This window comes from Pelophylax lessonae (genome assembly GCF_965119305.1).
Source record: "Pelophylax lessonae genome assembly, chromosome: 8".
Lineage (NCBI taxonomy): Eukaryota > Metazoa > Chordata > Amphibia > Anura > Ranidae > Pelophylax > Pelophylax lessonae.
Window position 1 is genome coordinate 35,610,870 of NC_138775.1, and position 25,246 is coordinate 35,636,115.

The 25,246-nt window shown below is 44.7% G+C and overlaps 1 protein-coding gene across 1 annotated transcript in view; it reads right to left on the reverse strand.

The window, feature by feature from the left end:
- Positions 1-579: 579 nt before the first annotated feature.
- BRPF1 (bromodomain and PHD finger containing 1) overlaps positions 580-25,246 on the reverse strand; it is an 85,910-nt gene continuing 61,243 nt past the window's right edge. Inside the window, exons 11-15 of the mRNA XM_082265990.1 lie at positions 21,734-21,881; positions 7,736-7,863; positions 4,823-4,944; positions 4,477-4,631; positions 580-1,389 (exon numbers count right to left, since the gene is read on the reverse strand). Of these exons, the coding sequence (XP_082122116.1) occupies positions 1,206-1,389; positions 4,477-4,631; positions 4,823-4,944; positions 7,736-7,863; positions 21,734-21,881 (737 nt within the window). The 3' untranslated portion in view covers positions 580-1,205. The remainder of the gene's footprint in view (positions 1,390-4,476; positions 4,632-4,822; positions 4,945-7,735; positions 7,864-21,733; positions 21,882-25,246) is intronic.

The following is a 25,246-nucleotide window of genomic DNA, read 5'->3' on the forward strand; positions in this document are numbered from 1 at the left end:
ATGACAGCTGAGCAGATTGCTGGCTGTAAAAATATATATAAACAAATCCTAACCAACACGTATTACAGTCAAAAGTTTCAATTCACTATGCTATAATTCATGTGCTATATACCACTTTGACAATTTGGAGACTGGTATTTTAAGCTCTCATTAACTGTCCTTGAGAAAAATATTTATCAATATGGTAAATAACAGTCATTATAACTTAGTGGACATAAGTGAACTGTGGCCATACTATGGATATTTAAATGATCATGTATTGTTAACAAGCAGTAAATTAGCTTTAGTCAAAGCCCTCACTGACCTCGGTAGCTGCAGGCACTGTGGAGAACTTCATCCAGATTTCCAGCTTTCACAGCACAAAAACTATTACTTTAGACAGCTCAGCTTTTCCAAGCTCCCCCACGTGCAGTGAATTAGCAGCTTTCGAGCCTTCAAATCTGTAAATTTAACATAGTGCAAGGTGCAAAACTAAAAGAGAACGAGAAATGCCTTTAAACCAGGCTTGAAGGACTTCAATAGTGAACTTTGGGGATGAATTGCTCCTCAGCTCCTACAGATATAGAGGATGTTGTTGACATGTTTTAAAGCTCATTTAGTGTTTGTATATGTACATATTTAAATGTCTGGTCACAGTTCTACTTTAAGCCTAATGGCTTATATGGTCTTTCCTTCTGGTGCACGCTCACAATTTTTGTTACAAATTTTGCAGACAGAACATATTAGGAATGGAGCATAAGAATCTGAAAGGATGGAATATCCCAATGCTTCATTAAAACCAGACAGCTCAATATACAAACATTATTAAGTCTGTACATGGGAATCCATGATTAATGTGTAACCAGCCAAAGGACAGCCGACCCCAGTAGCACATCTGTTAACTCCAGAAGACGGCGGCCTGCGTTAGATGGTTTGAATTAAAATGGTCAACCAGCGACCATGAGGACATAATCTCAGAATGTCATTCTCATCATCCTGTGTGTTACTTGGTAGCCCTATCTGTGCTCACAGCGAACCACAAAAAATGTGGCACTGACCCTCTCCACTGTGGTCATGTTTTCTGAAGACAGCTGTTCATTTAAGCGCTACTCACTTTAAAGGTAACCTCTCTGGTTTGGGTTACCGCGTTTCTATTCTTAGTAACAGCAGCAGAGTTGTGACACAGGAGGTAAGCAAGAACATGTCACAAAAGTTTATGGAAGGCGCTAATCGCTTTCACTTGTCTCGCTGCTCTGTGTGCCTTGGACTTTGTTGCGATGTTGCATGGCGCGTTCGTAGGCGATCTGCACAGATTTGCGGATGTTCGATTTCCTCCCTTCCAGCATTTTTTCCTTATCCAGCTCGCGGTTTAGCCCCAGAGGAACCAGCTTTGTTCTGGGAAGCCACTGCCTGCAGAGTAAAGTATGAAATATTACACACTAGTAACACATATTAAGCAATGACACAAATTGAAAAAAGGCAAAACCAAAAATTACATATATGCTGCATTCTAATCACATTATTAACACAGCAGTTTTTGTTTTTCGGGGCTCCCCTGTAAGCACATTAGTGTAGTGGTTAGCACTTCCTCCTAGCAGCACTAGGGTCGTTGGTTCGAATACCAACCACGACCATACCTGCCTGGAGTTTGCATGTTCTTCCTGTGTCTGCGTGGGTTTCCTCCGGGTACGCCTGTTTTCTCCCACACTCCAAAGACATGCTGGTAGATTAATTGGATGGATCCTGTCTAAATTGGCCCTAGTATGTACGTATGCGAGTTAGGGACCTTAGATTGTAAGCTCGTTGAGGGCAGGGACTGATGTGAATGTACAATATATATGTAGAGAGCTGCATAAATTAACGGCGCTTTATAAGTACCTGTAATAAATAAAATAAACATATTGCCTGTTGATCCACCCAGTAGACATTTTATTTTTCCACTTTATGCAATAGGACGACAACACCATTCTACAGTGAAATCACACAGCAGTCTTAGATTAACATGTAGTTTCTAATGGACTTCAAACCTGTTGCTACTTGTGAGATAACTATTATGGCTGTGACAGCCCTGGCTTGTAAGCAAACTCCTGTTCCCTATAGCTACTCAAAGTTAATTTACATTTTTTTCTCCTGACTACAGGCTTTCTTGTAGAAGCGAAATCAGGTGCCTCATCCCTTCTACATGCTGAAGAAGTTGCTGCCCCTCCTTCCTCCCATGTGGATCAACTGTCCCTCCTGGGTGAGGTGACCTCCATTGTGGGAGTCAGGATGGAAAGCAGTAGTATGAACGCAGAAGTGTCTAGCTCTGAGTACTTCCAGGTTTAGAGCTATCAAACCCCAGTCACTCTGGTTGGAAAAGCTGATTGATCGCAGCCTGTGCTTGGTTAGGTTCAACGGAGTGCAGGTGGGACATCAGGGGTCTAATAGACCCCTGATGTCTCTTTATAAAGAACCTGGGCTCAATTCACATATTTTCTTCTTAAAATCTGAGAACACAGCATTTCACTACTACTAAAATAAAACAGGAGTTATTTAATCAAAATGTGAGGTATTTTACTCGTTATTTTATAACGTGACATTTAGTGGAATGGATACAGTGGAGAAGGATTAAACCCCTGTCAGTTTTTATTGCTAATAAAGAGGTAAAATGGTTTAAATCATAAAAATATGCCAACTCACTAAGTCAGTGCGGTCCCTGTAGCATACGTCATAATACAAAAGAAAAAAGCGGACTAGAACACCAGTTAAAGGAAAGCTGCTTTCACAGGAAACAAGTGGGGTATCAAAAACAACTAAGCTTAATTAAGTAAATACAAAATATCTTTATAAATATCAAATATTGAATGAAAATAGTATATAAAAAAACACACACACATATATATATATATATATATTATATATATATATATATAGATCCTTCTTCCGCCAATAAAAAGAGACAACGTTGTCATTGAGGAGATTTCCCTTCACTCCTGTCACATAGCCAAAACATGAAGTGAGTAGAAACCCTTACAAATGAAAAGAATCCCTTGGGGTACCCCAGGTCACCAGAGTGTCCCTATTGGAAGATTTCCCTTCTATTACTTTCCTGGGGACAACCCAAAATTTGGGAATTTCTTTCACTTTTTAATAACGGCAAACAGGACAAATAGAGAGGGTGAATCTCCTTAACAGAAACACAGATGGCAATAAAAACTGAAAGGGGGTCTAATCCATTTCCACTTTATCCAAAACTAAAAAAAAAAGAAAAAGTTTTGCCTGTAGTTATACTTTAAAGTGATACTAAAGTCTTTTTTTTATGTTAAAAATAACAAACATGTCATACTTACCTGCTCTGTGTAGTGATTTTGCACAGAGCAGCCTAGATCCTCCTTCTTGGGTCCCTCTTAGGTGCTCCTGGCCCCTCCCCCCTGTTGAGTGCCCTCATAGCAAGCAGCTTGCTATGGGTGCACCCGAGCTGAGCCACAGCTGTGTGTGTCCATTCAGACACAGAGCTGTGGCCCGCCCCGGCCTGCCCCCTTTCTCTCCTCATTGGCTGACTGACTTGCCCAAGCTACTGTGACAGTTATTGACGGCATGCCTTCAATGTAATATTTTTAGGAAACAGTTAAATCAATAGGTTAAGTTCCTCTTTAATGCAAACGTACTGTATATAATGCAGTGCTGAAGCCTAACAGAAAAGGTGATATTGCTCCCTTTGATCCAACACCAACCAATGTTGGGGCTTTGGCAGAAGCAAAAGCTAACAAAGGAACAGCAGGGGAGTGCTGGAAAAGTGGATATAACATTGTTAGGGGTGGGTTGTACACATCTATGACTTACTTCTTGCAACTATAGAGCACATTAAAAGGGTTGTAAAGTCTCATTCTATGCATTAAGGTGAAAAACCTTCTGTGCTTCAGATGCTCCCCAGACTCCCCCCTTTTTCTTATCTGAAACCGATTTTTCCACCAGCAAGCACAAGCCCAGCGGCTGTTTTGGTTCCTCATTGGATAGATTGAAAGCAGCAGGAGGCACTGGCTCCCGCTGCTGTCAATCAAATACAGTGACATGGGGGTCGGGCCGAGTCCTGCTGTCTGTGTCAATGGACGCAGCAGCGGGACTCATGAGCGTGCTCGCACGGGTGCCCCATGGAAAGCAGTTCTCTGTGGGGGCACCCAATGAAGGAGGAGGAGCCAGGAGCGCTGCCGGGGCACCCCAGAAAAGGATGATCGGGACTGCTCTGTGCAAAACTCTTGCACAGAGCAGATATGTATTACATGTTTGTTATTTAAAAAAAAAAAAGAACCTTTACAATCACTTTAATATCTAACAGCAACAATAAAATACAAGTATCCCCCCGCCCCCCCAAAAAAAAAAAAATAAAAAATAAAAAAAATGAGACGGATACATTTCTTGCAGCATTCACACAGGAGAGTTTCTGCCACTTAGAAGAAACAAAGAAACACGTACTGTGCAGTCCACACAGATATCTTATTAACGATAATGAATACTCACCAAGTCCGTTTATTGTCAAAAAACAGAACGAGGTAGAGATGCTCTTGTGCTTCTTGTGTCATCTGCTCTCCTAGCTTGAGAACATCTACGGGTGGTACAGGAATGGGAACCCCGTGGTGAAACACTCCTTCTCGGGGCATCTTTGGGTCGATAATCTTAAGAAAAGAAAGAGTTGGTGAAAAATTCTGCAAGGCACAGACTTTCATAACACACAAATTAAAGACAACAAAAATCAATGAATGAATTTTTTGGTAGGTTTAGCCGACCCGTGGTGATCAGTTATGGTGGACAATTATACAACTACTATAACATTAAGTAGAATAATAGGGGAGGAACTGATCTCTACCAGAGCTGGATAGGAGGGATATCCCCGACACTTGGCCCACACCAAGTCTAAGGCTTCTAGAGTGGAGTCTTCGTCTTCGGACAGCCACCCCGCCCCTCGTCCCTCCATTCCTTTGCGTACCACTATCAAACAACAGAAAAGGTCACAAGTCATATGTCTGCCTGCATTCTCAAAAATTATACAGTATAATATAAAATCTTAAGTATATATAAACAAAAAATAAAAATCGTATTCTACTGTCTCTGTACCTGAGGATTTTTATACCAAAAACACCCCAATAAAATACAAGGAAAAGGAAGTAATACAATAATCCTAATGTGAACTCATGGCCAGGCTATGGACAGTCAAGTGTCTACATATATTTAATAATTGGTAAGTTTTAAAGTGTATTTTAAACCCAAAAGCATACGTTTAATATATTACAGCTCATCCGTCCTTGCAAATGGTAGCTGCATTCATTTTCTTATTTCCTCATTTCCTGCAAATAATATACTTTCTGTCCTAGGGTGGCGTTTATCTCCTTTAAATGGGGGGGGGGGGGGGGTGGTGTTTGGAGGGAATCATTTGAATACAGGATTGCCTGCAGCTCAAATGCAACCCGAAGAACCTTATGCCCAAAGCTGGCAACAAAAATGGTCGCAACCTCCATCTGAGAAGAAAAACCGTGAGGAAAAGATGACCAGATAGCAGCCTTGTATTGGAAAACCAGTAATTGATGCCAGAAAGATTAAAAGACGCTCATGTAACCAGTGAAGTATGTCTTGACAGAGAAAGGTGAGAACCGATCTTAAAGACCAAGTTTGGAGTTGGTTTAGCTGAACCACACAACAAGGTTCATTAGAGATGACCAAAAGAAAGAAAAAAGAAAAAAAGTAGCTAAGATAGAATAACTCAAAGCCCAAACTGTAGTCAAACAAGCAAGAGGTATCTCTTGGAGAACTGGAGCCAAACTGAGGGCCTAAAGAAAAAAAAGTCCTGGTTGAGATAAAGATCAAAAACTGCCCTAGGTTAAAAAAGGAAATGGGGCTCCATGCATTGAAAGGCTAACAAGCGTTAACCGTGATTGGAATTTAGCTCTAGTCAACCCATCAACCCATCTGCAGAAAGGGAAGTCCTTTCTATCTTTAAATGAATTGTAAAGCCAGAAAGTTTTTTATTCTAATGCATTCTATGCATTAAGATAAAAAACCTCCTGTCTGCAGCAGCCCCTCTCGGCCCCCTCCTATTACTTACCTGAGGTCCGTCTCTGTCCAGCAATATCAGCAAATGTCTCAGCCATCTGAGATTTTCCCTCCTGATTGGCTGAGACACAGCAGCGGCACCATTGGCTGCCACTGCTGTCAATCAAATCAGCAAACCAATCAGAAGAGAGAGGGGGCGGGGCAAGGTCAGGACTCCGTGTTTGAATGGACACAGGGAGCTGTGACTCGGCTCTGGTGCCCCCATAGCAAACTGCTTGCTGTGGGGGCACTTGACAGGAGGGGCCAGGGACCCAAAAAAAGAAGGATCTGGGTTGCTCCACTGCAACAGAGCAGGTAACTATAACATGTTTGTTATTTTTATAGGAAACAAAATGCTTTAAGCATCAAAAAAAAAAATCAGATTTAGAGATGCTCCCGACTTTCCAAATGCAACAAATGAAAGCCCTCTCTTTAGAGTCTGCGAATCAGAAAAAAGCATTAGGCCCTGTTCCCATTTTGCACAGCAGGAAAGCGCTTTCCCACTGGTGGTTTTTGTGAAGTGATTCACATTAGTTTCCACGTGTAACGCATAGGGCAGCCCATTCACTTTGTCAAGCTCGGCCCAATGGGCCTATCCACACAGTGAGTGTTAGGAGACTGGGCAAGCACTGAGCCAGTGTCAGCTAACTGGGTCTGAAAAGTGTTTTGCTTAGTAAGCCAGAGCCCGAAGGTCACTTTAAGGTTAGCCTTGAAATGTCCAAGCCCAGCAGGGTTCAGTCACGGTACTCCAAAAGACAATCGCTTTGGATGGCTACAATTGTAATGACTAGCTCTAGCAGCAATGTAGAGAAGACTCTTTGACTGAAGGAAAAAAAAAAAAATTGGTAGCAAAAAATGGTTACTCTAAACAGCAGAGCTGAAAAAATGACGTCTATCCTCCGAGAACACTACCAAAAAACTGAGGCATACTGGTAGTTGAAGGGGTTATCCTGGGGTGGATTACAGTTGGTCTTCCAGTGTCCAATTGTCCTATTCCTGTAGGTAGCAGTATGACCTGAAGGTGAAAGGCTTCCTGTGTCTCTCAATGAACAAGAAATGAAAACAAATGCAGCCATCACATCTAAAGACTGATAATCTGTAATATATTACATTTTTATTCTTGGATTTATTCTTTAAAACACGCCCTTGCTGACCTCTGTAGCTTCTGGCACTGTGGAGAAATTTATCTTCAAAGTGCACAGCAGAGCACTGCTGGAAGGGGGAACAGGGTGAGCTGAGCTGCCTTAGAATAGGTTTTAAATTCTTCTGCTGTGAGCTTTGAAAATTAAATTTTTCTACAGTGCCTGTGGTAGCTGTGAACAACTCTACGCCATCACTGGAGATATATAGGAAGCTGGCATGCAACTCGATACGCTAAAACTAAAGCACAAAATCAGGTTTTTAAGAAGAAGCAGTCTATAACAGTGTTGGTCAAAAATGTATAAAATGTATGTGGCATGTGCGTTATAAAATACCTGGACTATTCTAGCCAAGTTTACCAACTGAAAAAAAAAAAAAAAAAAAAAACTTTAATGAAAGTGAACAGACTGGGTGGGCCAAGCGTTTTATTTTATATGTGGTTAAATTTTAATTAAAACTGAGTTTATTTAACAATTTAAGAAAAAAAAAGGCAATAAGGATTTAAGAAAGTGTAGCTATCCCAATCTGTACTATCTAGAAAGGAGGTACTTACAGCCATGTCCTCGGCCCCCCAAAGAATAGGACTCATTTTCAGTTCCTGACGTATCTTCACTGCTGTAATCGTGGTAATTCTCTCTCGAGAAGGATGGCTTTCCTCGTCCCTGTTTAGAAGGTGTCGTGCTGCAAACCGAAAGAAAATGAATAGACTTAAAAGAAAACTACACTTTTGTAAAAAATAAAAAAAGGAAGCATATAAACTGATGTGAATGTACAACGTAAATATGTAAAGCGCTGCGTAAATTGACGGCGCTATATAAGTACTGGAAATAAATAAAATAATAAAATATAAAATTGCTACACATGCCATTGACGAATTTATTACTACATTTGTTTTTCCATTTCAATCTGCGACCACTCTAATTTTTTAAAACTGTAAAAGTGAAACGTTTCCGTAACCCTTGCAAGAGGAATTCTATTTTTTGCAGAGATACTTCTGCAAGTGCAAACTGCCCGCATTTTAAAACGCTCTGTTTTAGCATATGGGAAGCTGTCAGTTTTGCCCTGCCGTGAGCTGTGGTGAGAGGACAGTAATCAGAAAGTTTATTAAAACTTTTGCAATGTGCAGCATAGACCACCTAGAAGGGAGTGTTTTAACCCCTTAACCCCCCCTCCCTTCAAAAAAACAAACAAAAAAAAAAAAAAAAAAGCTAATAGACAAAAGACATAGTGCTGGTTTAAGCCACAGTTTGAACAGGAGATTTATAGGTTAATCTCAATGATTAAGCCTGTAAGAAAGGGACAGTGTGATACCTAAAGCAACCAATCACATGTCAGTGTTTTATTTTATATCCTAAAGGGATTTGAAATTTTTAGTCACTTTCACTGCCGGTGGCAACGGTCACCAGAACAAATAGGGTGAATCTTCCCAGTGAGGACACAGAAAAAAAATCTAATACATTCTCATCACTTTATCCAATCCAAAAAAACATTTTGGCAAATTTGCTGGATATGCAAAGGAACTTAAGTGGGCTAATAAGAGTACTTATGCATTACAGCTGAGGTGAGAAAGTCCAGTGATAATCATAAAATATTAATAAGAAGTAAATAAAGTGTAACTACACTTTTGTTGAGAAAAAAAAAAAAAATAAACATTCCCTTCTGGGTGATCTCTGTACATTACAAGGATTTTAACAAACTTTGTTGCAGATTCCTACCTTTTGTTATTCTTAGGAAATCACGTGTTTCTCTGTGCTAAGTGAGTCTAATGGGAGTGGTTTCACAATTATCAACTAGCTGCTACAGCTGTAGGGCTTGAATGAGGAAAACTGCTGGCCCTGCATCCCTTTAGACGAGATTTCCTACTGGGGGTATCTCACCAAAACCGACATTTTTGTTGCAGGGGATGCCAAAAATCTGACTTGTATCTTTAGTGTAGACTTCTGGGAAAATCAGTGAGCCAATCACACATTCAGGAAATGGATTTTACGGTAAGTCAAAAATACTATTTTTTTTAAATCATTAATACACATTGATTAATTTTTTTTCAATGATCTAATCAGATTTCACATGTATATCTAAAGATACTGTAGTTTGCATAGTTAAAGTGGAGTTCCACCCATTTTCGGAACTTTAGATCTATGTAATCCCCTTTAAAACGGCTTTTACCAATGGAAACTTTTTTTTTTTTTTTTTGCTAGTAAATACCTTAATTTCGGCTTTATTCCTCCTCTCCTCACTTCCTGGTCCGATCGGCGATGACGTCATTCGGCGATCCGCAGTGTCTGCTGGGATGTATTCTATTCCAGAAATCTCGCAGTAGCTGTATCTGTACTGAGCCGTGCCTGCCCCGCCTCCGCCCCGCCTCCTCTAATTGAGTTTCATTGTATGAATGTATTAAGGCTGTTCTCTGCCCCGCCTCCTCTCATTGAATTGCATTGTATGAATGTATTAAGGCTGTTCTCTGCCCCGTCTCCTCTCATTGATTTGTAAGAGGAGGCGGGGCGGAGGCGGGGCAGAGAACGGCCTTAATACATTCATACAATGCAACTCAATGAGAGGAGGCGGGGCGGAGGCGGGGGAGGCACGGCTCAGTACAGATACAGCTACTCCGAGATTTCTGGAATTGAATACATCCCAGCAGACACTGCGGATCGCCGAATGACGTCATCGCCGATCGGACCAGGAAGTGAGGAGAGGAGCAATAATGCCGAAATTAAGGTACTTACTAGCAAAAAAAAAAAAAAAAAGTTTCCATTGGTAAAAGCCGTTTTAAAGGGGATTACATACAGCTATGTATTCCAACCTATTAAAAATGGGTGGAACTCCGCTTTAACTAATGTGCATGTTTTGGCTGTGATTTATGACAAACTTTTTATTTATTTAAAAAATTGTAATTGATGGCTTTTGATAAGACAACTCAATCAGCTATTTAAAGGGTAACTCCACTGTAAAATGCAATTCAATATGGCAACCTGGAGGTGTCATGTGCACAGAATGTGTACAGAACGCCCCTCAGAAACATAATTTCTCTGATGTTCATTGATGGACACAGCTCCTGATCTTCTTAACCATTGGATTAAACTGCCCCCCTACAGGAGTAGGACACTAGGCAGAAAAAAAGTCTGGCTACACCTATGGGCAGTCCCAGGGGGTATACTCCCTCTATAGGTACTCAGTTTTGTTACAAGCAGTGTCAGGAGAATTATAACTCCACAGAGGGGTGGGTGCTGTGTCCGTCAATGAACATCAGAGAAATGGATTTTACGGTAAGTCAAAAATCCAATTTTCTCTTTAAGTCATTGACGGACACAGCTCCTGATCTTCTTACCCATGAGGACATCCCAAAGCAGTGTTAAACACGAGGGGTGGGAACAGCAACAAATTCCCAAGGCTAAACAGTAGCCAACAAGGCAACAGGAGCTCAACCAAAACAACTGGAGCCCACCTGAAAAAAACAATAAACCCTCAAAGAGGACCCGGTCCTCTAAACAGCAGCCTGCAAAACCTTGCGGCCAAAAGAAGCATCCACAGATGCCAACACATCGACTTTATAGAACTTTGTAAAAGTGTGCACGGAGGACCAGGCAAGCCTGCATCACCGACGCCTGATGACAGAAGGCCCAGGAGGCACTGAGTGCCTGAGTAGAGTGCGCCTTGAAAAGAAAAGAGGAGCCTGGCCCCTAATGGAATAAACCTGAATCACAGTCTGTCTGACCCATCTGGAAATGGTCGCAGAGGAACCGGACAACCCTTTCTGAGGGCCTATCCGTAAGCACAAATAGTGAGTCTGACTTCCTAAAAGACTCTGTAGCTTCAAGGTACACCCTAATTGCCTGAACCACATCCAAGGAATGCAAGGCATCTTCCTTAGGATGGTTTGGTCTGGGACACAGGGAAGGCAACACAATGTCTTCATTCAAAAGCAAATTAGAGACAACCTTTGGAAGGAACAACAGCAGTGGCGGCCGGTGTGTTGGGGGCGCAGGGGCGCCGCCCCCCTATCCATGCGGCCAGCCCCCTAATCTACATGCGGTGCGCCGGGAGGACTGAATGGAGGACTCAGGAGACGCCGCCACGCCGGGGAACTGAAGCCGCGAGCCGCCGCTGAACGACAGACAGGGGTGAGGAAGCACCTTATCTCTGTGACTCACTAAGTAAGGTGAACGACAGACTAACACCGCCAGTTCTGACACCCTGCGTGCAGAGGTGATAGCCACCTTCTGAACAAGCGTAAGCAAGGGAATCTCCCTAAGGTTCTCAAAAGGAGGCTTCTGGAGGACTGAAAGCAGGAAATTGAGGTCCCAAGGCAGCTGTGGTCATTGGAAGAAGACCGCCAAATCTGACACCTGGCCCTTGATAATACTCAAGGCCAATTTCTGATCAACTCCCCATTGAAGGAAGGTCAAGATCCGAGCCACTGAGAAGGAGCGAGGATGAACCCCAAGAGACTCGCACCACACGATGTACGTCTATCACGTACGATGGTAGATCTTCCTAGAAGTAGATTTCCTAGCTTTTAACAGCGTTGAACTCACTGATTCAGACAAACCCCTATACTTCAGCACCTGGCTTTTAACGGCTAACCTGTCAAACCCAGCGACTGGTAAAGCAGGATGGAAGACTTGCCCTCAGATCCTCTCTGAGAGGAAGCTTCCAAGGAACATCGGCAACCGCACCAGATCAGGGTACCAGGCCCGGCGAAGCCAGTCTAGGGTCATTAAGATGACCGGAATCCCTTCTGCCTCGATCCTGCGTAGAAGTCTTGGTAGAAGCTTGAGAGGAGGGAAAGCGTAAATCAGACGATACTGACCCCACAAGGCCACCAGAGCGTCTGTGGCATCTGCCAGAGAATCCCATGACCGTGCCATGAACCTCTGCATCTTTCTGTTGAGCCGAAACGCCAACAGATCCACCTCGGCGGTGCCCCACCAGAGACACAAATGATGAAACGCCTCCGGATGAAGAGACCATTCCCCCTGGTCCAACGCCTGCAGACTGAGGTAATCCAGCTGCCAGTTTTCCACTCCGGGAATGTGTACGGCGGAAGCGTTCTGCCCACCTGAGAATGCTGGCTACCTCCGGAGCCGCAAGGACACTTCTTGTGCCCCCCTTTGTGATTGACATAAAACACGGCCTGTGGCATTGTCTGATTGAATGCGCACTGCAGACAATTCGTGGTGACCACCGTCCGATACAAGGGGAGGAAGGATTTGCTCTCCTGGAGCGCTGGAGAGCGAAGCCTCCAGATCAGGGACCCTTTTGTACCCCGGCTCAGCAGGATTTGGTTGTCCAGAGACTGCGGATTCTTGTCCCATTTGATCAGAGAATCCCTTTGCAGGGACCTCGCATGGAACTGTGCAAACGGGACCGCCTTGAAGGTCGACACCATCAGGCCTAGAAACTGCAGCCTGCAGTTTCTGGAGTTTGTCCAGAGGAAGGAGTACTCTGGCTAAGGCCAAGTCCAGAGTCAGACCAAGATAGTCTAGCTTCATGGAAGGAACCAAGGCAAACTTCTGAAAATTCAGAATCCAGCCAGCGCAGCAGAAGACTCTGCCCGCAGAAGAAGATTGTCCAAGTAGTCCAGGACTGCGATCCTCCGCCGCTGACGTAACAATGCTAGCACTGGGGCCAACACTTTCGTGAAGACCCGTGGAGCAAGGGGAGACCAAAGGTTAACACCACAAGCTGATAATGCTCCTCTCCCATGGCAAAGCGGACACATATTGGAATGTGAAGGTAAGCGTCCTTGATGTCAATGGAGACAATCCCCCTGATGCAGGGAAGCCCCCACTGTGCAAATGAACTCCATTCTGAACTTCTGCACCCGCACAAAGCAGTTCAGCACCTTGAAGTTCAGAATTGGACGCACCTTGCCTTCCTTCCTGGGGACTGTAAACAGGCTTGAGAAAAACCCCTGAAAACGTTCCAAAGTCAGAACCGAGACAATCACTCTGAAGTAAAAGGTCTTGAACTGCCCCAAAAAGAGCCTGTGAGCGGACTGGGCACAGTCGCACGTTGAAAGGAAGAACCTTTCCGGAGGGTAAGTACAAAACGCGATCTTGTAGCCAGACCGTTTGACCTTGTGGACCCACTTGTCTTGCACCAGGGAAGTCCATGGGTCCCGGAACCAGCGAAGACGTGCCCCCACCCTAGATACGGGTGAGGGCACACCTTCATGCTGAAGGGGCCTTGTCCGTGGGTCTGGAGAAGCCCGCTCTTAAGACTAAAATGGCATTTTAGTCTTCTGCAAGTGTTTTAGTTTTAGTCGTATTTAGTCGACTAAAACATCTTACATTTTAGTCGACTAAAACTCATTTTAGTCATCTAAATGGTCATGGTCAGGTCAGAGAGGAGGCCTGTAATGCTGCTGCCTGCAGTCAGTGCAGTGAGTGCACACAGTGCTGCTCAGAGTGCTGGATGGGGGTCTCAGGTTTAAGGGTGGTCTCTGGTCTGACTCTGAACTGAAGTTATTGAACAGGATGGGCCGGCCAGGCCTCAGTGGCCAATATGCATGCACACAGTCCTGGATGGATGGCGGAATCGGATGCCAGTGGTGACTGGCGAGTGGTCTGAGGGGACTCAGGGAGGCAGTAATAGCTGGCCTGGCTATTAAATCACAGTGGGTGCTCTGCTCTGGATGTGGTGGTGGCCGGGTGCCAGTGCCGTGTGATGAGTCGGCCTGGCGCGTCTGGCTGTAGTGCTGCAGCTGCAGTGCTCTGGTGAGGTCAGGTGACTGGTCTCAAGTCGACTTTCTTGTAGTAGTCCACTCCTCACGTCGGACGTCACGGGGCACGCCACACAGGCGGAGCTCCGTGAAAACTGGAAGTTGGGTAAACGTTCCTGCCTCACATTCTCGTTTAGTTTTCGTTCGTTAACGAAAACAAATTTGATTTTCGTCATAGTTGTGGTCATTTGACGAAAATGTGCTAACGATATATATATCGTTTTCGTCAGTTGAAAAATGCCGGTGAAGAAAACGTTTTCGTTGACGAAATTAACACTGCTGTAAACTCCATTGGCTTTAATGTCATTGCACATATTACCTGAATATATTACCAACATTAAATATTAGGGAAAAATATAAGAAAAGCCTTTTTCTTAATTGTTTAGTTTTCAGCAGCTTAGTAGATGCTCCTTACTTATGCTTATGCGGTGGTGCAATACATGTTTAAACTTTAATGTGCTATTATTACATGCTCTGGATGGAAATGTGTTGCCGATATAGAAATGGCCCAGCAGAAGAGTTAATTTTGATGTCAATTTTTTTATTTAGTTTTAGTTATAGTCTTATGACTAAAATGCCATTTTAGTTTTAGTCGTATTTTAGTCATCTGAATTGTTTTAGTCGTATTTTAGTCTACTAAAATTGTGTTCATTCAGTCGACGAAAACGTTTTAGTCGGTTTTAGTCGACGAAATTAACACTGGCGAAATGCAGTGAATCCTGTGTGTTTCCTGCACCGCATTGCATGGATGTGAACACCTATGTGATGCGATTCAGGTGCGGAAAAAATAAAGGGTTCTGCACCATTTTGGTTGTGGATGAAATTTGAGCCATACAAAATTTTGTATGGCTCAAATTGCACCGCACAGACTTTGAAATGGATGTGCATAGGAATCCAGAGTGATTCCTGTGTGAAAATTATGCAGTGTCTGCAACACGCAAGTATGAACCCAGGCTAAAGCATACAAAGACATTTTAGAGAACTGTGCACTTCCAATCTTGTGGCAACAGTTTGGGGAAGGCCCTTTTCTGTTCCAGCATGACTATGCCCCAGAGCACAAAACCAGCTCAATAAAGACATCGATTTAAGAAGACCCTGTAACCGATCTAGCAAATTACAGGTAAAAGCACTGAAAAATTGGATTTTTGTCTTATCGTAAAATCCATTTCTCTGATGTTCATTGACGGACACCGCTCATCTTCTTGACCGTAGGGTCATACTGCCCCCTACAGGAGTAGGACACTAGGCAGAGAAAAAGCTTGAACACACCTTTAGGGCAGTCCCTGGGGGTATACTCCCACTTCCTGCTATAGGTATTCAGTTTTGTAACAAGCAGTGTCAGAAGGAAAAAACCCAACTTCATAGAGGGGAGGGTACTGTGTCCATCAATGAACATCAGAGAAATGGATTTTACGGTAAGACAAAAATCCCATTTTCTCTTTCGTTCATTGACGGACACAACTCTTCATCTTCTTGACCGTAGAGGTCCCAAAGCAGTGTCAAACACGAGGGGTGGGAACAGCAGAAAAAACAAACTTTCCCAGGGCTAAACATAGCTAACTAGGTAAATTGGAGCACAACTGTCAACAACTGGAGCTCACCTGAAAAAATTGTCCTCTAAACAGCAGCCTAGAAAACTTTGCAGCCAAAAGAAGCATCCGCAGATGCCAACACATCCACTTAATAAAACTTTGTGAATGTGTGTACAGACGACCAGGTAGCCGACTGCAAACCTGCATCACTGACGCCTGGTGACGAAAGGCCCAGGAGGCACTAAGTGCCTGAGTAGAGTGCGCCTTGACAGGGAAAGGAGGAACCTGACCCTTAATAGAATTAAGCCTGAACCAAAGTCTGTCTGACCCATCTGGAAATGGTCACAGCAGAAGCAGCCAGCCCCTTGCGAGGTCCATCCATGAGGACAAATAGGGAGTCTGATTTCCTAAAAGACTCCGTAGCTGCCAAATACACGCTTATTGCTTGAACCACATCCAGGGAGTGCAAGGCAACTTCCTTAGGATGCTTAGGACATAGGGAGGGCAACTCAATGTCTTCATTCAGATGAAAGTCAGAGACGACCTTCGAAAGGAACGACGGGCATGGACACAGAACCACCTTATCCCTGTGAGCCACCAGGAAAGGTGGACAAGACAACGCTGCCAGTTCAGACACCCTGCGCGCTGAAGTAATGGCCACCAAAGGCGGCCACCTTCTCAGACAGACAATGTAAGCAGGAGAATCTCCCGAATATTTTCAAAGGGAGGCTTCTGGAGAACTGACAACACCAAATTGAGGTCCCATGATGGCAATGGACACTGTACTAGAGGAACCAAGTGTCCCACACCCTGGAGAAAAGTACACACCAAGGAGTGTGTGGCCAACGGGCATTGAAATAAAACCACCAAGGCCGAGACCTGGCGCTTGATGGTACTCAAGGCCATGCACTGCACAACCCATTGTTGGAGGAAAGCCAAGACCTGAGCCACCGAAAAAAACGAGGGTGCACACCACACAATTTACGTCTGCCACGTACGATGGTAAATCTTCCTAGAAGTAGATTTTCTAGCTTTGAACAGCGTAGGATTCACTGAGTCAGACAACCAAGTCTGTAGCGACGGCTAGAGGAACCCCAAGACTGTGCCAGAAACTCTGAACCTTCCTGTTGAGGCGAGAGGCCAACAGATCTATCTCTGGAGTACCCCACCAGAAACACAACTGATGAAACACCTCTGGATGAAGAGACCATTCTTCCTGGTCTAACGCCTGTCGACTGAGATAGTCCGCTTGCCAATTTTCAACCCCTGGAATATGCACAGCGTTGAGGGCTGGAACAAATCTTTTTGCCCACCTTAGAATGCCGGTTACTTCCCGAGCCACCAGGACACTTGTGCCCCCTTGGTGATTGACATAGGCCACAGCTGTGGCATTGTCTGATTGAATCTGCACCGGACACCCCTGGAGACAACTTGTCCAATGATCCTGACAAAGTCTGATCGCTTGAAGCTCCAGTACATTGATGAATAATCTTGACTCTTCCTGAGACATGAGCGCAAACTGTGCCAAGGGCGCCTCCCCACCCGGACAGGTGAATGCAAGTCCGAAGAGACGACTCTCTGCTGGTCAGCAAAAGCCGAATTGCCTTCCGCAACTTTTGAAGTTGCTCCCGAGGAAGAAACACTGGCTGAGAATGAGTCCAGAGTCAGACCAAGATGGACTAGACGTAACCAGGGCAGAGTTCTGAAGATTCCGAATCCAACCAAACTCCCTCAGCACTTGCAGAGTAATCTCCAAAGTTGTCCAAAAAGACGGACAAAGACTCCGCTCCTTAATGCAATCGTCCAGGTACCCTTGTACCGCGATCTCCCGCTGTCACAGTAAGGCTGGAACTGGGGCCAACACTTTCGTGAAGACCGGAGGAGCAGAAGCGAGACCAAATGGTAACGCCATTAATTGATAAAATGCTCCTCGCCCTCGGCAAAGCGGAGGAAACGCTGATGAGCAACACATATTGGGATGTGAAGGTAGGCATCCTTGATGTCGATGGAGGCAAGGAAATGCCCCTGATGTAGGGATGCCACCACCGTGCGTATGGACTCCATGCGGAACCTTTGCACCCGCACAAAGCAGTTTAGCGCCTTGAGGTCCAGAATTGGGCGCACCTTGCCCTCCATCCTGGGAACTGTAAACAGGTTTGAGTAAAAACCTTGAAAACGTTCCGACTTTGGAGCCAGAACAATCATCCCTTGAAGTAACAAATCTTGCACCACCGCATAAAGATCCTTTAAGCGATCTGGGGATAAGCACAGGTTGGAAGGGAAGATTCTTTCCAGAGGATATGATCAAAACTATCTTGTAGCCAGGGTGAATGACTCCGTGGATCCCCTTGTCCTGCATCAGGGAGGTCCATGGATCCGGAAAGCAGGGAAGACGCCCCCTTACCCCAGATACGGGTGATGGCACCCCTTCATGCGGAGGAATTTTGGTCCGCGGTCTGTCAGCAACTGCTCACGGTTTGCCTGACCAAGACTTTTTGGAACAACCAGCAGAGGCCCGAAAGGGCTTGGATCCCTTGTCTTGAGACCCTGAGGGACGAAAAAGTTGCTTGTGAGCCGAAAAGGAGGGTCCCCCGTCTGCGATGGGACGCTTTACCCCTGGAAGCCTGAGGAAGAAGAGTACTCTTTCCCCCTGTGAGGCCCTTGATGATGTCATCCAAGGAAGCTCCAAACAGGCTATAGCCCATGGATGGAAGTTCAGACAAGGCCTCCTTAGAAGCCTGGCTCGCAGAACAGCATTTCAGCCAGATAATGCGCCACAGGACCCCTACTGAGACAGACAGTCTAGAAAGCAGGGGAGCGGCATCCAAAGAGGCATCACAGACAAACTGTAGCCCTTGGACCAACTGATTCGCCAGCTCCACCAAGGCAGGGGGAGCTGCTTCTCCTCCAGGTCCCGGCATAAAAAAGCTTAGCCCACTCGGTCAGAGTTTGCGACACCAGGGCAATAGTAATTACAGGCCTAACCAGCCACAGCCACATATGGCGGGTCAGAGCCTCCGCCCTCTTATTAGCTGGACCTGTAAAGGCCAGGGACTCCTCAACCGGAATGAAAGTAGCTCAATTTGACCCGGAAACCGGCAAGTCCACTACAGATGGAACCATCCACCTGTAACGCAGTTAATCTTCTTAAGGATACCGCAAGCAAAAACGTTTAGCAACCACTGAGTTTTGGACAACCCCACTGTTTGTGACAATGTTGCCAAGGTAAGCAGAAAGGAACACCCTTGCAGCTTTGGAGGGCCTGTGGGTGCCAAAAGGAATTGGTGCCTCTGACGCGGCATCAGCAGCAACCTCCATTTTTAAAGTTTCACGCAGTGTCACAAACAGTGCATCAATCAGCGTCTAGAGAAGCAGAGGAATCATCCTCACTATCTGAGCACTCAGGGAGCGTGGACGCAGACCCAAGAAGGGTGCTTATATACTAAGCTCACCCTGAAAAACATATTCAGGGGAGGCCGCCGACTGGGATCCCGTAAATAGGATGCCGTCCAAGGGCCCATAATGGACCACTTATCAGACCCTGCAAAAAAACGGGGCCGCCCTCCATAGAGGACATAGCCCCCCAAAAGGGGGCCGCCCGCTGTGACGCGGAAGCACAGGCAGGCTACCCTCACTAAAACAGGGCATGGCGGCAAAAAATTAAGCGCCCCCACAGCACTACCCCTTCCAAGAGAGGTGGCCAAGCTGACAACATGGCCTAGCAGGTCGCAGACTGTGGCCTAAATTTTTGTGAAGGCCCAGCTGCAATTGCATGGATCCTCAGCCCGGCAGGTGCCCAAAAGAAGAGTGGGGGCTTCAACTTACACACACCTAGACCGCCCCCCCCCCCCCCTAACGGTGGCGCCAGACTCAGCCGCATGGCCTAGTAGGCCGCAAGCCTAAATTTTTGAAGGCACCCAGTTGCCAGGACGCGAGCCCCAGCGGAGCTGACCGCCGAGGGGCAGCGGAGGGGAAGGTGGATGCCCAAACTGGAGGCAGTGGCATCAGCTACCCTCAAAGGTACCGCAACACATTTTTTTTAAATTTTTGTCTGGATCCGGCCGTGTGAGGCATGTACCTGCGGATGTTAAAACATTCGCTCCCCTAGTCCAACAACCACCGCAGGGAGCCCAAAGGACATCCCTGCCCTAGTCACCAACTCCAAGGGTGGCAGGAAATCCTGTTAAACCTCCTGTTGTGCCCCAGGAAAACGCGGGCAGCATCAACTTCAACCAGCCCCCTTAAGAGCATGTGGCAAAAGCAAACTCATAACCTCTCCCAGGGAGGAGAAGGTGGGGGGCTCAAAGACCCAGAGGGACCAAAATTGTAAAGAGGCTGAGGAAGGATGGGAACCCAGGGGTCAGGCCATCCCAAGGAGGGGCCCACGTCCACCTCAAAACCCTCCAGGGGTAGTGGGGGGACAGCTACTTACCACACCAGGAACAGGGAGGGAACCACTCTGGACAGGACACTGCTCCATTGTAATGTGGATGCTGTCAGCCAGGAGGAAAAGCTGCGACTCAGGCTGAAGCCAGTTCGTATGCGTTCTCTCGAGAAGTTTAACTCGCAGGCCAGCCCCTGTCCAGTGGGACTATGTCGTGACTGACCTAGCGTGGAGCTGCGGTCTGCACGTGCTCGCTGGCTGGAATGGGGGGACCCTAAGGATCTAGTTTGTCGCCCAGTCCAGCACTTGATTGTAGCTCTGACAGGAACAAAAAAATAAGGCGAAAAAAAAAAAAAATCCATGGAAAAAGGAAAAAATTGCCAGGACCAGAAATCCCAGCAAGGAACTAGGTCCTTACTCCTAAATAGGCAGAAAAAAAACGGAATACTTATAGCAGGAAGTGGGGGTATACACTCAGGGACTGCCCCATAGGTGTGTTCAAGCTTTTTCTCTGCCTAGTGTCCTACTCCTGTAGGGGGCAGTATAACGCTACGGTCAAGAAGACGAAGAGCTGTGTCTGTCAATAAACGAAAGAGAAATCAACTATTTCAAATGCTTACTTGCAGCGTTATTCTGTTAAATAACGCATTTTTATTCACTTGCTATATGCCTTTGAATTTGCTAAAAAATGTACTTTCTCTAGGAAGAGTCAGTTCTCTAGTAAAGCCCCCTTCCCTCCTTCCATGTCATAGCCATCTTCTTTCTCAGTCTCTGTGCTGGCAAATCTACAGTGGGGGGAAAAAGGAATTGATCCCCTGCAGATTTTGTAAGTTTGCCCACTTACAAAGAAATTAGGGTCTACAATTTTTATCATAGGTGTATTTTAAATGATACAGACAGAATATCAAAAAACCTATAGAAACTTTATGGAGGGAGCTGAAACTTTGAGTTGCCAAGCGACAGCCAAGAAACCTTAAGGGTTTAGAGAAGATCTGTAAAAAAGAATGGACCAGAATCTCTCCTAAGATGTGTGCAAACCTGGTCACCAACTACAAGAAAGGTCTGACCTCTGTGCTTGCCAACAAGGGTTTCTCCACCAAGTACTAAGTCATGTTTTGCTTGGGAATACTTATTTCACTCACTGAAATGCAACCTAATTTATAGCATTTATGTGTTTTTTTTTCCTGGGTTTTTGGTTGATATTCTGTCTCTATCATTTAAAATACACCTATGATAAAAATTATAGACCCTTCATTTCTTTGTAAGTGGGCAAACTTTCAAAATCTGTAGGGGATCAAATACTTATTTCCCCCACTGTACTTCACCCCTACCTTCATAACTGTTTATGTGGTTGCCAGGGATGCTGACTGTTGAATGCACATATAACCTTATGGGGAGGCTTTTCTTGAAATGAATGGTCTGGCAACAGGCACTCGTATTAGGGGGCTGCTGCACACAAAAGGTTTTTAACAATTATGCATTGAATGCATGAAGGTAAACCACTTTAACCCTACTTAACTATACTTTACTTGGGATGAACTGAAATGCAAATTATAAGCCAGAATTTCCAATTAATCACCAGTACTGGATCTTACCAATGCTGTTTTGGATGAAAGGGCACAAATTACTAGAACCAACCTTTTGGAAAACAAAGGTGGAGGCTGCTATAATTGCATAGCAATAGGGGGTTTTCCACACTATATTAATGCCCATGGTTTTGAAATGGGATGATTAACAAGCTCATACAGGTGGTCAGGTGTCCACATCATTTTGGCCAAACTGTGAAAAAGAGAATACGGAGCATGTGCTTAGTCAGGAACCTTCACAAGGAGGACACTCGCCACTTCCTGTGTCATTATTCATCACTTGCTCAATCGGTTTGCCACTTCCCCTTATGTTCAGTAATCTTACCTGGTTCTGTCTGATGCAGCACTGCTGCTGCTGGTACTGCTGGACTCCGAGTCGGAGCTGCTCCGGGGAAGATTGCAGTCAGTGCGGTAAATTAAAAAACTTTTTTTCACCTGCTGGTTGCTGCCACTGAAGCCATTGGTGGGCAAGTCTGAAAACATGGAAACACATTAGATAATGGAAAATCTAATTTTTCATTTCTGGCCTACTAGGTTAATTATTGTTCCAATATATGTGGTGCAGGCAGGAGTTTGGGGGCAATCTGTATTGTGGGGAGTGTCTTACACAGCTACAGAAAATGTGGATCATCTCCTGTACAGAAGCACACTAGCTCTGAACCAACCAGAGCCTGGCCTGAGGGCCGGTTCACATCATGAATCACACAGGAAAACGCTGTTTGTTCCTGTGTGATTCACATGCGATCTGGGTGCAGTGTGATCTCAGCCCATTTATTTGAATGGTCTGAAATTGCGCTGGGCTACACCAATTGTGCATGCACTACTTTATAAAACACACAACAACCGAATCACATGGTGGTATTGTACCATGTAATCCAGTGCAGGCAAACACACTACGTTTGGAGTGTCGTCGTTTTAAACACGGTGCAGGAAATGTGCAGGGAACATGGGTTTCTAGCACCACGTTGCGGTGTGAACTGGCCCTGAAGGTATAAAACAAAAAAGACAAATATAAATCTTAAAAGTAAAACTGTGGCCACTATAACGATATTCAAATATTTACATAATCTTAAGAAGAAATGAGCTTTAAAAAAAAATCTCTCACTCACCTCTGTAGTTTTAGGTACTGAAAGTTCACAAGAGAAGCACTGAAGTCACTCAAATCTGATCTGAGCTCTCTGCTCTTCCTGGGGCAGGCTGCCAACTAAATGCTGGGAGGGGAAAACTGGGAGAGCGGAGCTGCTGAGGCTGGATATATGCGGTTAGCTTTTTTCATTTAGCCAAAGAGCTGAAAAAAACAAATAGGAGATTCCTCCATTCATACAAAACGGGGTGGATAGAGGATTCCCCCTGCGAGGACATCTGACAGCAGCAGACACCAGCTGTAAATGTATAAATTAGTTCCATGGTGTCTGAAGCTACAGAGGTCAGTGATGGTTTGTTTTAAAGGATAGGTTCACGTTAAAAAAAAAAAAAAGAACGCACATTTTATTGCAGGTAATGCTGGCCATACACTATACAAAAAATGTTTGAACTCGTTTTAAAAAAACCAACACTGAGCAGTGAGAGCAGACGATAGAGCCATCATGTAATGACCGATAAAGCGTTCAATGGACACAAATGAATCAGTTTTGTTTTCATTTTTTTACATATACCTAGTCCAAACAATTTGGACGAGAAACACATTAACCTTTCAATTTATCGTTCGTTCGGCAGAAAATGTCCAAACTTGTCCTTCCATTTTTTTGACTCAAAAATGTCACAACCGATTACCGATTTGTGCCCATTAACTGGCCGAAAAACGAATAAACTGTCCAAATGACCGCATTTCAGCCGATTTTTCGTATAGTGTATGGCCACCATAAAAAAATTGTGCATTTATTATTATTTTTTTTTTGGAGCCTGTAAAGCTTTGCAGCAGCAATCAGCAGATCGCTGGTGCCATGCAGGTCTCCTGCAGATCTGTCAGCGTATCTGTGTGCCCATATGGGTAAGCAGATACACTCACAGGCAGAATCAATTAACTACCACGCCGCTTATTTGAGAACTACAAACTGACATCAGCAAAGGATTTCAGGGTTTGTAGTTCTTTACACACAGAGCTATGTAAATGAATGACATGGCCGTGTGGGTGGAGTGACAGCTAGTAAAAAAAAAAAAAAAAGTGACAGCTAGTAAGGGAAAAAAAAGCTCAAAAAGTAACAGCTAGTACAGGGAACTTCTCCCCGTATCACGAAAACATAAGTCGAGTAGAAATTCTATTCATGTGGTTGGTTCACATTTATGCACTGCCTTTTTATGTGAACAATAAAGAGAAATTCTATGGGCTCACTTGCACCTACACGTGAGCATTACAATTTGCATAGAATGCGCATGGAACAGTGTAAATACAGTCTGAATGTCCATAGCCTGGCCACAGTTCTACTTTAAAGAGCAGGCACTGCATGTTACCTGCACATACCTAAAGGGGACAGCTATGAAATGCGTAGTAGGAGCGGTCAACACAGAGCTCCTAACATTTCTAATGCTGCCATAGGTGTGACGACTCTTAATGTCACGATGATTACATAAAACTGGGACTTGTGTTTTTTTGTGCATTTTTAGTCAGATTAAATGCAAATACTTGCGCTTTTTTTTTTTCCAAAGCATTTAGTTATACAATTTAAAATTAACTTTTTTTTTTAAATACATGAAAATTTAGCAGGTGGCTGAGTATATTTCCAGAAGAGGGTACCAGCATTTCTACAAAAAAATAAAAATAAAATGCAGATTGCTCTAGTAAACACTATTAGCACTTCAGTTAACTACTTAAAGCCTACCCAAAATTTAATGTCCCCTTAAATAGTTTGTTTAGTCCAAACAAACTATTTATTGCACTAACAGTTGCACTTGCTGGTCGTACTCTATTACCTGTATGTAGCCATAAGCCCCGTACACAGGGACCGAATGTCGGGCGGCATAAACATTTGGCCGTGTGTATGGCAGTCGATCCAACAACCGACTTTGAAGAGTCATGACCGGAAAAGGTCTGCCGACCAGCTCCCTTTCAACTCTCACAGCCAATGGCTGAAAGCGCTGATCGGAGCGTTCCGGCGGGGGGGCCGCCTCCCAAAAGAACAGCCCAGGAGATTACTGTACTAACATCGGATTTTTAGTACAGCGGCCCCCAACTGAGCTGTCAGTTGCAGTGTGTATTAGGCTTTAGCTACATACAGTATACAGCACTGTGTTTCAGCAGTTGGACAGACTTTCTGTCCCACTACTGGAACATAAGAGTTCGGATGAGTGCTACCTATTCACAGGGAGCTTGTATTCTATGAGCTTGTATTCTAGTGAATACAAAGCTTCCTTTATTGGCTGGAGCGGAGATCATGACATCATCTGCCCGCCTTCATAGAATACAAGCTTGCTGTGAATGGCTGAGCAGCACTCAGCCTGACTGTATGTTCTAAAAGCGGAGCAGGAAGTCTCTCTCCCAGCTGAGGCAACATACAATTAAAGCAGCGTGCCCAGCAAGCGCACCTGCAGTAAATCGTTTTTTTGGGCCAGCTTAGCCCAAACAAACTACAGTATACATCACTGTGTTTCGGCAGTTGGGCAGACTTTCCCCTCCCACTCCTGGAACAAAAAAAAAAAAGAGTTGGGCTTAGTGCTACTCAGCCATTCACAAGTTTTTGTATACTATGAGTGAATACAAAGCTTCCATTGATTGGCTGGAGCAGAGATAATGAGGTTATCTGCCTGCTTCAGCCAATCAGAGGAAGCTTTGTATTCATCCAAAGAATACAAGCTCCCTGTGAGTAGCTGAGCAGTGCTCAGCCTGACTCTATGTTCTGGG